We start from the raw sequence: 11370 nt of genomic DNA on the forward strand, positions 1-11370 counted from the left end.
AATGATCAAGATCTCGTGCTCATGATTTGGTACGTGTATCTCATAACCAACAAGAGCACACGACATGCACACATAGGGCCATTACGACACTTGCCCTAATAGTGACACAATAGAATACCTTATTAGTTTATCAAACACTTTCATCCCTAAATTGGCCTTAGACTCCGTCAGATGAGGACAAGATGGATGAATAATCAAAATTATTCAGACATTCATTCTTGTTACTAATTAGACACATATGAACATCGATAATGGATACGATGGTCCCAAATGATAATATTATTTTGTTAATGCGAAATTGTCAAAGTTTCATTGTTCAATCAATTGAAGTAAACGAAAAGAAATGATGTGGCACAAATGGAAACTTGAATATATTTGTTTGAATGGGAATGCAAAGCATTAGGTTTGAGAGTAAGAACTTTAGCTCCTTTGAATTTAGTTTATATATGTGGTTGTTAGTTCGTGTGATTATTGTGTTCTTTTTTAACATTAAAAATATTGGTTATCATGTACTCCATTTGGTTGAGGATATGTGATTGATGGTATGCATTATTAGTAATTATTAATCAGTATTAGTAATTATATTATATTATATTATATTATATTATATTATATTATATTATATTATATTATATTATATTATATTATATTATATTATATTATATTATATTATATTATATTATATTATATTATATTATATTATATTATATTATATTATATTATATTATATTATATTATATTGTAACAATTACAAATTTAGTCAATAGTGCTCTTTTCTTATTGGTCCATTTGTTTTCTTTGATATATTTTCCTTTTTATTTTTCCTTGTTATTTTTTTGGGTTTCTTATTAGTTCTTTCCTTATTATTACTTTTTATAGCATCTCCTAAATTGTTTAGGTTGATATTACATTAATATAGTATATTTATCATATTAGTTTTTGTAAATTGTCTGATAGATATATACAGGCCCGGCTCTTGTGTAAGCAAAATAAGGTGGTTGCTTAGGGCCTCCACATTTGAAGGGCCCCCATTTTTATTAGGATTAGCTTAAGTTGTTACTTGTACACAGGGGCGTAGCATTTAAGGGGCCGGGAGAGGCGCCAGACCCCTGAACTTTTCGCTCAGTAGTGTTGTACATGTAGTTTTCGTATAGAAATTTTTGGATATATACGTTTTCGACCCCCCGGTTCTATAGAAATTTATGGGTATATACGTTTTCGACCCCCCCGACGAAAACTTCAAGCTTCGCCACTGCTTGTACAGACCGTCCCTCCCATTCTGATGTTACTTCTTCTTGTTGTCTTGTTTTTCTAGAACAATTCTGGGATTGCTTTTGACTGTAACCATTATAATCATGTTTTTTCATTGCTTGATTTTATGCACTTTAACCAATCCACGTCTTTGCTATATTTTGATTTCCTCTTGTTATTCTTGACTAACCAGTTTTCGTATTAATTTATTCTTTAGGATTTGTGCCCAAATTATCAAATCTGATATGATTTTTTTTCTATTGTTGTCGGTCCCCAAATCGAATAAAGGGCCCCAAACTTTTACTTCGCTTTAGGCCCCCAAAATCGTTGAGCCGGCCTTGGATATATAATATAATCCTATAATCTTTTTTGCTTTTCTTTTTATTTCTTTCACTATTTCATTATTAACTCTATAACATTTATCAACTTGGGTGAACAGTAGTTCACCTGCTTTTCATTTCTTTTTTTTTATTTTCTATATTCTACGAATTCTATACCAGTCTCTCACCACCAAACCACCACATCCCCCGCCGCGTGGATAAGGGGAGATAGCAATCCACAGAAGTCAGATGCAACCGTTGTAGACCCCACCGTCGTCTTTGGTCCAGACCTAACTCCACCAACGTTGTTGGACGAATGTCAGCGATGCTTATGGTGGTACGCTTTCAGAAACGATGATACGGTTTTTTCACCAAGAATTTGTTAAGGCTTTGTCAAGGATAACGAAAAAGAGACAGAGAGAGAGAGAGAGAGAGAGAGAGAGGGATCGTAAAAACGAGTGGTTAAGTGGAGGTGTTTCTAAGTCGCCGACCACAGCTATACTCCATCACGCCGCAAGATGCAGTCGATTTGTCACCGTAAAGCCGCTGCTGCGGTGGAAGAAGCAACAAAACGGCGAAGCATGGTGGCCGACACAAAACGAGTTTAGCTCCTTTTAAAAGGTGATGTGTGGTGGTGGCGGTTAGGTGGTGTCGTGGTGGTTTTGTCATATGGCGCCAAGATGGTGACGACAGCGGTTTACGTGGTATGTTGTGGCGGTGGCTGAATGGTGATGAGATATTTAAATGTTTATTAGTAAACTGATTTGAAATGTTGGTTTGGAATCCAGAAGAGGAATCCATCTATACGTAGCAGTAGAGGATCTCTATTGTTTTTTTTTTGAGTGAATTGCAAGAATTGTCCTTTATCTTTATGTCCCTTCATAGGCGGTGTCCTTTATGTTTAAAATTGACGAGTTTTGTTCTTTATGTTTAAAAAAAGCATGTTTTTCCCTTTGGGCCTAACCCAGTTTGTTTTCTTAGTTAAATGTGACCACGTGCAGGTCACATGAGGGTAGTTGTGTCATTTAATGTACCCTTAAGCATTTTCCCCCAATTTAAAGAACCCCAAACCCTAATTCTTCACATTTCCCCCAAATCGGTTATCATCAAGAACTACCAAACATCACAAGTTGAAATCTTCCCCAAATTGAAGATGGTGATGTGCTGATGTGGTAAAGAAGCAATAATCTTGACTTCTTGGACCGACAATAACCCTGGTCGCAGATTCTATGGTTGTCCAGATCAAGGTTCAACATGTGGATTCTTAGGCTGGTATGATCTCACAAGGTGTCAACGATGCGTGGACATTATCCCAGGTTTGCTTAAGGCAAGGAAAAACCTTGAAGCTGCTAACAGAGTTCTTGTAGACAAAATTAAAGTCACTCAAGATGTTAACAGATTTCTTGAAGACAAAATCTATCACAGTTAAAGCAATTCTAGGTAATTGAAGAATATGTTGGTTTATAGTTGGATAGGGTTTATGTTGTTTGTTCTTTTTTGGGTGTACTGGTGATTGTATGCACTGATGGTGATGGTTATGGGGCTTATGTAAGGCTATTGTAGTGCAAATATGCACAGTTTTTGTAAAATGGTAAGTTTGGCCCAAGTATTGTATCTTTAAACTGGTGTTAATGAATATATGTGTTAATGGATGTTGAATGTGTTTATGAATATTGAATGTGTTTGTGAATATTGTGGACATGCAAAAAATGACCATTAAAGTGGCATGCAAAAAATGACCATTAAAGTAGCATGCAAAAAGTTGACCATAATAGTGGCCATTTAGATATGTAAAAAACTTGGCCATATGACATTAACCCACTACCTCGACAACAAACTGTAACACCTCGAATTTTTGTGTCCAATGATGTGTTAACACGTGTCATTTGTTTACACGTGGCATTGATATTAAATAAAGGACTAATATTGACAAACCTTGAAAGTATATAAATTCGAGGGTTATAAATGTCAAACAAGGGTAAATATACTGTATAGTAACCCTAAGTGGTGCTTGTACCTTCAAACGAATAAATCATGGATCGTACGGAAGCAAAACGCGGAAGAAAGTGAGAGATTACAAGCTACAGGGGTTAACTGTGTCAACATGTTTAATTATACCTCTGAGTGACCCTTTAATGCTCCCGAGGCTTTGTAACAGTATTATACGCTCACTGGAATATACTGTATAAATTCCGCGAAGTTTCGTTTTAAAACGAGAAAGTTATGATCGAATTCGTATGAGAAGGGTTAAAAGCGTCAACAATGAAAGTTAAGGCTTTCCGAATAATTAATAAACTAACCGGGGACTTAACAATGCGGGTAAATAACTCGAGGCCCTTAGTTGTAAATAATCGAGGGCCAAATCGCAAAGTTACCCCTTCAAAACCGAAAGGTCAGGTTAATAATTACGAAAGATTTCGTTATTAATTACCAGGATTTCGTCATGATTACAAAAGATTTAAAAAACCTGAAAATCTAACCCCTCGCGACCCGCGTTATGTTCTGGGTTAAGTGAAGGCGGGCCGCGAGCCCCCTAAGATACGCGCCTGATTTTTAAACATCAGGCGGCCCGCGTACAAAATGCATGGATCCTCCATGCGGGCCGCGTGGGACGCCCAGATGCAGAAACTTTGGATTTTCATGCCTTTTGAGCTAGTGAACGATCAAACAACCAATAAATGAGGCATGGGCGCCCCCTACTCGACCCATAGCACCATGGGACACGTGCCCATCATCCATGATCAGTTGTAGACCAATGTGTAATGATCTAGAGGCATGTTGAGCACTATAAATAGGCATGTTATGTGCATAAGTGAACTCACACCTCAAACACTCATCTCTGATCATTTCTAAGGCTCTCAAGTGCTCTTCCCTTATTCTGAAACTTGCTACAAGTCTCTGTAAGTATACCATACCTTCCATAGTTCTGTCTTTGCTTAGTTTAGCTTATAAACCAAACCGTCGTAACTAACGGTTGTCATAGCGATAATTCACGAATGGTCCAGTGAATTGTCGAATCAAAAGTAGTTATGAGTTGGTATTTATGCGGGTAATAAACCCCTAAAAGGGTTTCCCCTGATCACCACTCTAACTATGACAAATGTCGAGTCAAACGTGCACACAAAAAGTCAACAGAAAGCTATATTAGCGATTCTTGTATAAATTGTAATGCAGATGATATGAAACCTGTTTTGACACTTATAAAACATGATATTAAGTGTATAAACTTGTCTACGCTCATTTGAATCGACCATTTGCTATATTGACCCGGTTCGGAGCCGAATGTCGCAAAAGTTTGACTTTTGCATTGACTTCAGTTCTGACCCGTTTTAGTGAGGTATAGATATGCCTTAGGACTCTCTTAGGACCAGGTTACATGATGGTATAACCCTCTGTGACCGGTTCATTGTTTGTCCGAGTCTTTTACGCATTTCCGTTAATCGCCTAAAAGTTGACCGAAACGACCTTTTTAAAATAAAACGAGTATTTCGGACGCGTGAACGGACCATAACCTTGCTTACTAAATTATAAGCATGTCCTTAAAGTTTCACGTCAATCCGAGGTTTAGAATGAGAGTTATGCTAAAAAGCGCAATTAAAGTAAACTTTTGTAATAAACGGCGCAATTAGCATAACGCCTATCTAAACCAAGATTTCGTCACCAAAACTTTTACCCACTGTTGTAAAATAATATTTTTGGAATTTTAAAGATTTTTAATAATTTTTACCTTGCTCATAACCTGCGGTTATGGCTACGGTTCGGTAAATACCGAATATGCCCTTTTCGGCCAAAACTTGAGTTCTACAAGGTCTTTTGACCCGATTCCAGTTGCTACTGATTTTAAATAATAAATAAAGTATTTTAAACTTTATAAACTGTACGGGAAACTCAGATTTCCTGTAGAACTCGAAAAGCTCTTTAAAAGTCTTTAAAATGACCGAAAAACCCCTACGGGGCATAATATAAACTTAAACTCGTTACGGGCATCACGGAAGGTATCCTACTGATACCACAACCTCTTTTAGGCATATTAACTTAGGAAACAAGCGTAGGACTCCTACGGTTACCCGTTGCGCCTATTGCGCGCACGATTCGGCTTATGAAACTAGTTTTCATAAATTAGCCGATATGGGTCAAACCATATTATTTTGACCCCGAAATCCAGAGTGTGAACCTTAAACCCATATAAAACAAGTCTCTGAACTTGTTGGGTCAGAATCACACTCCATTCTCGGTTTTCGCCTTTTCGCGCGATTAAACCGTATTTATATTTCGGAACCAACCGGTCTAGGCTACGGCCAATATAAAGACCCGTTAGGATTCTAATAGGTTAATTAAAACCTTCGTTCCAGAATAGGAGCCCCAGTAAAAGCTATCTGTGACGTAATCCATTAAGGAATATACTTGCAAAGGTAAATACTTTAACTTATTTTCCCTTATACGGGCTTGGGATACGGTATATTAATACCGCTTGATTGAGCATCATATCTTCCATCGCTTAGGTGGTTAATTGAATAATGTGATCGGCTCATTTAAACAGTCTTGTTACTTAAAAGCCTTTGGGGGGTTAATGACCGTTGTCCCGGATATCCTTGGCATCATTTTACGAAATGGCCACGACCTCGACATCCCGGTGTAGGCGTACACCCGGTATATTATGTTGACATTATTATTATTAAAAGACGTAGCCGTTGGTTTTTACACTACGGTTTTACGCAATGTGGTGTGTCTATTAATCTTTAACCCGGACAGGATCCGGGCTACTGAACGCATAAAAGGACATGTAATTCGTTCACAAGATTTTAATAATTTTCCCAAGTTATAAAAGAGTTTGTGCCTCGTGCATTCAAATCAATTTTAATAAACATTTTCAAATGTGTCAGTTGAACGTATTTACCAGTGTAAACTGACGTATTTTCCCCAAAAGATTAAGTGCAGGTACTACACGAAATTTGGCTGGTAATAGCTTCCTAGCATCACGAATAGTCTCGCAAACTTGATGCTGTATCTGACTGAACAATACTTTATTTTATTTATGATCCCCTGTGGATACAATTCGACTTCTGTAATACACTTGATATTACATTCAAAAGGTTGAATTATATTTATCTTTATGCTTCCGCTGTTCATTCATATAATTGTGTGGTTTGACTATATTATTGCCAACTACGTCACGGTAATCCCCCACCGGGCCCACCGGTGAGACACGTGAAAATCGGGGTGTGACACAAACTGACTGACCATAAAAGTGGCCATTTAGATGTGAAAAAAAAACTGGCCATTTGACCACATTGAGACATCCACAATGCCTGGCCATTTGACCACATTAAGACCTAAACAAAAGCAGGCTATTTGACCCATTACAATAAGCAACAAACTGACCACAAAACCTGCTTAAAACCTTATCAGAAAACCTGACCCATTTAGACATATACATAAAACTGGCCGATTTAGATATAAACTAAACTTCCCATTGCCAACATTTGCCCAAAAAGTAGTACACATGCTGCTGATACAAAGTGCAAATTACAAAAGTACCATAACCTAAGTAGCAAAAGACAACACAGTTTTTAAAGTAGCTTACATACATAAAACCTGAACCTAACCATCATCCTACTAAGCTTGTGCACCCCTTCCACTATTCTCACCCTTGCATGTCCTGATATTATGCCCCTTGGCCCCACACTTGGTACATTTTCCTTTTGTGTTTTTCTTTTCAGTCTTCCAGTAAGTGCCAAGTCCTTTATTTCAACGGCTGACCTCTTCCTTGCCTTCTTGGTCTGCCAACTTGGGTGTGGTGCTTGGGTGGTGTGATGGTTATGGGACACTGAACTGTAGCCCGCATAGTTCTTCCATTGATTGGGTTAATCTTATGTGAGTAAACCAACATCCACCTTTCCATTGTGTACACAGGATGCACCCAACTCTCCAAAGCCCCCACCCTTCCACCAGTAGCTCCCATTTCCCACAATGCAGCCACTGCATATCTGCAGGGCATACCTGTAATACCCGTAAATATTCGTCCAATTGTGAGGCGGCACGTGTCCCGAATTTCCAACTAAGGAAAGGGAAGATATCGTTTAACTATGTAACGATACATAATCAAACCTCCAATTAATCCCGACTATGTGGAAGGGGGAAGGAATTATGTTCTACGATTCATTGAAACGTGTTCCATATCTCCGACTGATCCCAGTTCTGGGAAGGAGAGAAACTTTTATCGTGTGCTAGCTAAAATGCGTCTCGGATCTCTGACTAATCCCGACTCAGGGAAGGAGAGGGACTATAATTGCCAAATGGCCAAAGATGACTAAAAATGTGAAAAACTCAAAATATAAATTTTAGAGGTCCCTTACGGTCCGCAAGGGTGTTTAAGTTCTGGTGCGCGCTGAAGGTCCTTACGGACCGTAAGCTGTGAACCCTTATGGTCCCTAAGGGGTCGCTCTGGCAGAATTATGCTTGGTCTCCAAGCATAACATCACAAGTAGACACATAGCTCGATTTTGCCACACATTCTCTGGTCTTAACACATCATAGCACACCTACTTTCATCTTAGAACACCTCCTAACACTTGGCAAGGTCTTGTACAATCCAAACTAGTATAAATAGCAAGCTTAGTTCCATTGAACACTTGCTCATTTCTTTGATTTCTTCACTACTCATTCTTGGAGAGTGTCCTGGTCAAAGGAAACCTCCCAACTGAGTTCTTACTCACCTTGGATCACTGGTAAATGTTCCTTCTCAGTCTTTTTCATTTGTAGGCTAGTTATTAGCCGAAAGTCAAACAGTTTGACTTTCTGTTTGACTTTCGGTTATGACCAATATGGTCAAGCCAAAGTTTGATTCGAACGTGGCTACGTGATCGTAATAATGAAGGTTATAATCCTCTGGGATCATACCTTCTAAAGATCACGTTAAGTAGGCGAAATGACGAGTCACAATTATATTAAATAAATGGTAAAAAATGTAAACTTTGCAAATAACGTTAATCAAGCGTTTAACTATTAAAACTTGAAGTTTTGACATTATATCGGTTTATAAAACATATTAGGACATGTCTACCTCGTCATTTCTTGTTTAGAGCTTAATTCTATATGGAAAGTCAAGTAGTTTGACTTTTGCTTTGACTTTCGATTCTGACCCGTTTGATCAATGTTTAGACTTGTTTTAAATTAGTTTTAGGACCATGATATTGTTAAGTATAACTCACTGAAGTTATACTACATGGTCAGTCCGTTTGATGGGTTTTATGACAAGTCGAAATTATATTATTAAAAATGACCGCAATGCCCTTATGTGGTCAAATGAACCAAAAGGATGATTTTAAACTAAAATAAACTTATAATCTGACTTCCTTTCAGTAAGTACTTCAGCTAAAAATGTAATATGCTATTTGGACTTGTCGTATGCCCATCCGACCTTCAAAACCCGTCTTTATTCACATAACTAGTTATGCGAACCTAGTTCGCATAAACTAGGCGTAATGGGTCCATGTATTTGAAAACCTCTCCAAATCAGAACGCTTGGTTAATTAACCTTTACCCAATGAGTCATTGCACTCAGATAGGTATAAACCACATTCTATTTGATATACGCTTAATCTAGCGAACCTATTCTTAAGTAACACGTCATATCTAAAGGGACTAACCTTTGACCCGTATACATTCTAACAGATAATAAATCTGTTCATTCTAGACTATAGAATCTCCCAGATAATTGGACTCGGGTCAATAATACTTAGACTTGCGGTTTTTTGCTAAATTATAACCATATTGATTGGAAGCTAGCAAAAACGTAAATACACTTAACTTATTTTCTTTGAAAACTTGGGGTATGGCGAATACGCCACTTGGAGCGGGTACTACATAAATGAGCCGACTATGATTGATCATAAATGTAAGAATCCGGTTTAGTCCATTATATTTGATAACTGAAACAATCGGGGATTATTGGTACCGTGTCCGAGCGTCCCGGCTCATGAACTATTATGGCCATACAGAATAACGTGTCGGGGTAGGCATACCGACTGTAAGACACGTTATTCAACTTTGGGGTGTACCTTAATCATTATACACTGAAAATGACCGACTTTGATTTCTGGTTCCCAATGCATGACAAATATGTAAATCTGGTGACAAGACTAAATCCCAAGAAATATTAAATGGTTACCTACGGGTTTTCTTTATGTATTAAAATCATTTTTGAAAAATTATTTTCAAAATGTGTCAGTTAATTGTATTTACCAGCGAAAGCTGACGTATTTTCAAAAGACTAAACTGCAGGTACCAAACCTTGACGATTAGGCTGGGAATCCGGGTCGGCTATGATAAAAGAATTGGAATTTGCAACTCCCAGCTTAAAGCCTATGATGTCTAAAGCTCTGTTTATTAGATCCTGCCTGTGGGAGTATACTGAAATGCTTGTAGTACTTATATATATTCAAGCTTTATTGAATTTAATAATTTTACTCCAATAAATCCGTTGCATATTATTATTATATTGTTATAACTGTTATCCAACCGTCACGACTATACCTATCCGGGCCCACCGGAAATCGGGGTGTGACAATACTTGTAAACCATCATATAGAATTGTTAACCATAACAAACACTTAAAACAGATCTCCAATAACTAAAACAAATTGTAGATTGTATACATGTTATTTCCCACCTCATGCAACTACAAGTCCTCTTCTCCAAATTCACCACACGTGCATGATTTGGTTTACCACTAACCTCATAAAATTCCCCTCCATTCCACTGAACATAGTAAAATGTTGCTTCCTTCTTGATTTTCTCAAACTGCTCAGCTGCCCAAGGTGTCAACAATCCTTCACTTTTGTCAATTACATTCAGCACAGTGACAATCCTTCTCATTAAGTATTCTCTTATATACTCCAAGGCAGATATGATGGGTTTGTCTCTTCCTTCCACTATCTTTGCATTGTACACCTCACACATATTGTTCAGTAGCATATCAGAAACTGCCCTACATGTAATAAAATACCCCACTCACTAGTTAGACATTAAACCAATGAAATATGATAAGTTATAACCTGTTAAGTGTACATACTAGAGAAATGTGATCTGGACTAGTGTAAAGGTGGGACCTTTGACAACCACAGGTGGCTTTCTTGTTGAATGCCTTTAGTTCGTCCATTGTAGTTGTAAATTCTGGAATAGTTGTGGCTGATGCACACTTCCATAATTTATCCTTGTATAGCTTTCCTTTAAACTGCGACTTCATATTTTCATGAATGTGCCTGAGACAGTATATGTGCTCAGCACATGGAAACAACTTTGTGATAGCTGGTAGAATTCCCTAGTCATATGATAAAATATTAGCATATTTATTGTGTAATGATGTGATTAAAGGAACGTATGACAAAATATTAGCATACCTTTTGTCTATCACTGATGAAGATAAAATTTGAGTTACTATGAAGATCAAGGTCATCAGCGTCACACCCCACCAAGGCGAAAAACACGAGGTGTGATGTCATGGAAGCATATGGTTATTGCAAACATACTAACATATATATTATTACACAACACATTGTTCGTTACAAAACATCGTCTCTAGTTAATACATTTATTCAAATTGAAATGACACAAAATAACTTTGGTTTGCCCACACGATTTTTCCTTCTTTTATTTCATCTTGAATTCCCGAGAGAAACCCTAGTTACCTGAAAAACATGCTTGAAAATATCAACAAATGGTTGGCGATGTTGACACGTTTAGTATATAAAATTTGTCAATATAAAACTTTTTCCGAGCCATAGTGTATATGATATCA

The 11370-nt window shown here is 37.4% G+C and overlaps 1 protein-coding gene across 1 annotated transcript; it reads right to left on the reverse strand.

The window, feature by feature from the left end:
* Positions 1-7314: 7314 nt before the first annotated feature.
* LOC110907299 lies at positions 7315-11074 on the reverse strand. The gene is made up of 4 exons (XM_022152297.1): positions 10973-11074; positions 10682-10893; positions 10243-10560; positions 7315-7558 (listed from the first exon to the last, which is right to left on the reverse strand). The coding sequence occupies exons 1-4, from the start codon at positions 11072-11074 to the stop codon at positions 7315-7317; spliced, it is 876 nt and encodes a 291-aa protein (XP_022007989.1).
* Positions 11075-11370: the final 296 nt, after the last annotated feature.

The sequence above is a fragment of the Helianthus annuus genome, chromosome 14, assembly GCF_002127325.2.
Source record: "Helianthus annuus cultivar XRQ/B chromosome 14, HanXRQr2.0-SUNRISE, whole genome shotgun sequence".
In the NCBI taxonomy this organism is placed as follows: domain Eukaryota; kingdom Viridiplantae; phylum Streptophyta; class Magnoliopsida; order Asterales; family Asteraceae; genus Helianthus; species Helianthus annuus.

What these genes read in the sequence shown, in the direction of transcription:
- LOC110907299 (XM_022152297.1), bottom strand. Translation starts at nt 11,074, where the DNA reads ATGACATCACACCTCGTGTTTTTCGCCTTGGTGGGGTGTGACGCTGAT. An exon ending in TCATCAGTGATAGACAAAAG is followed by an intron (nt 10,894 to 10,972) that starts GTATGCTAATAT and finishes TCATATGACTAG; the next exon opens with GGAATTCTACCAGCTATCAC. An exon ending in GCCACCTGTGGTTGTCAAAG is followed by an intron (nt 10,561 to 10,681) that starts GTCCCACCTTTA and finishes TATTACATGTAG; the next exon opens with GGCAGTTTCTGATATGCTAC.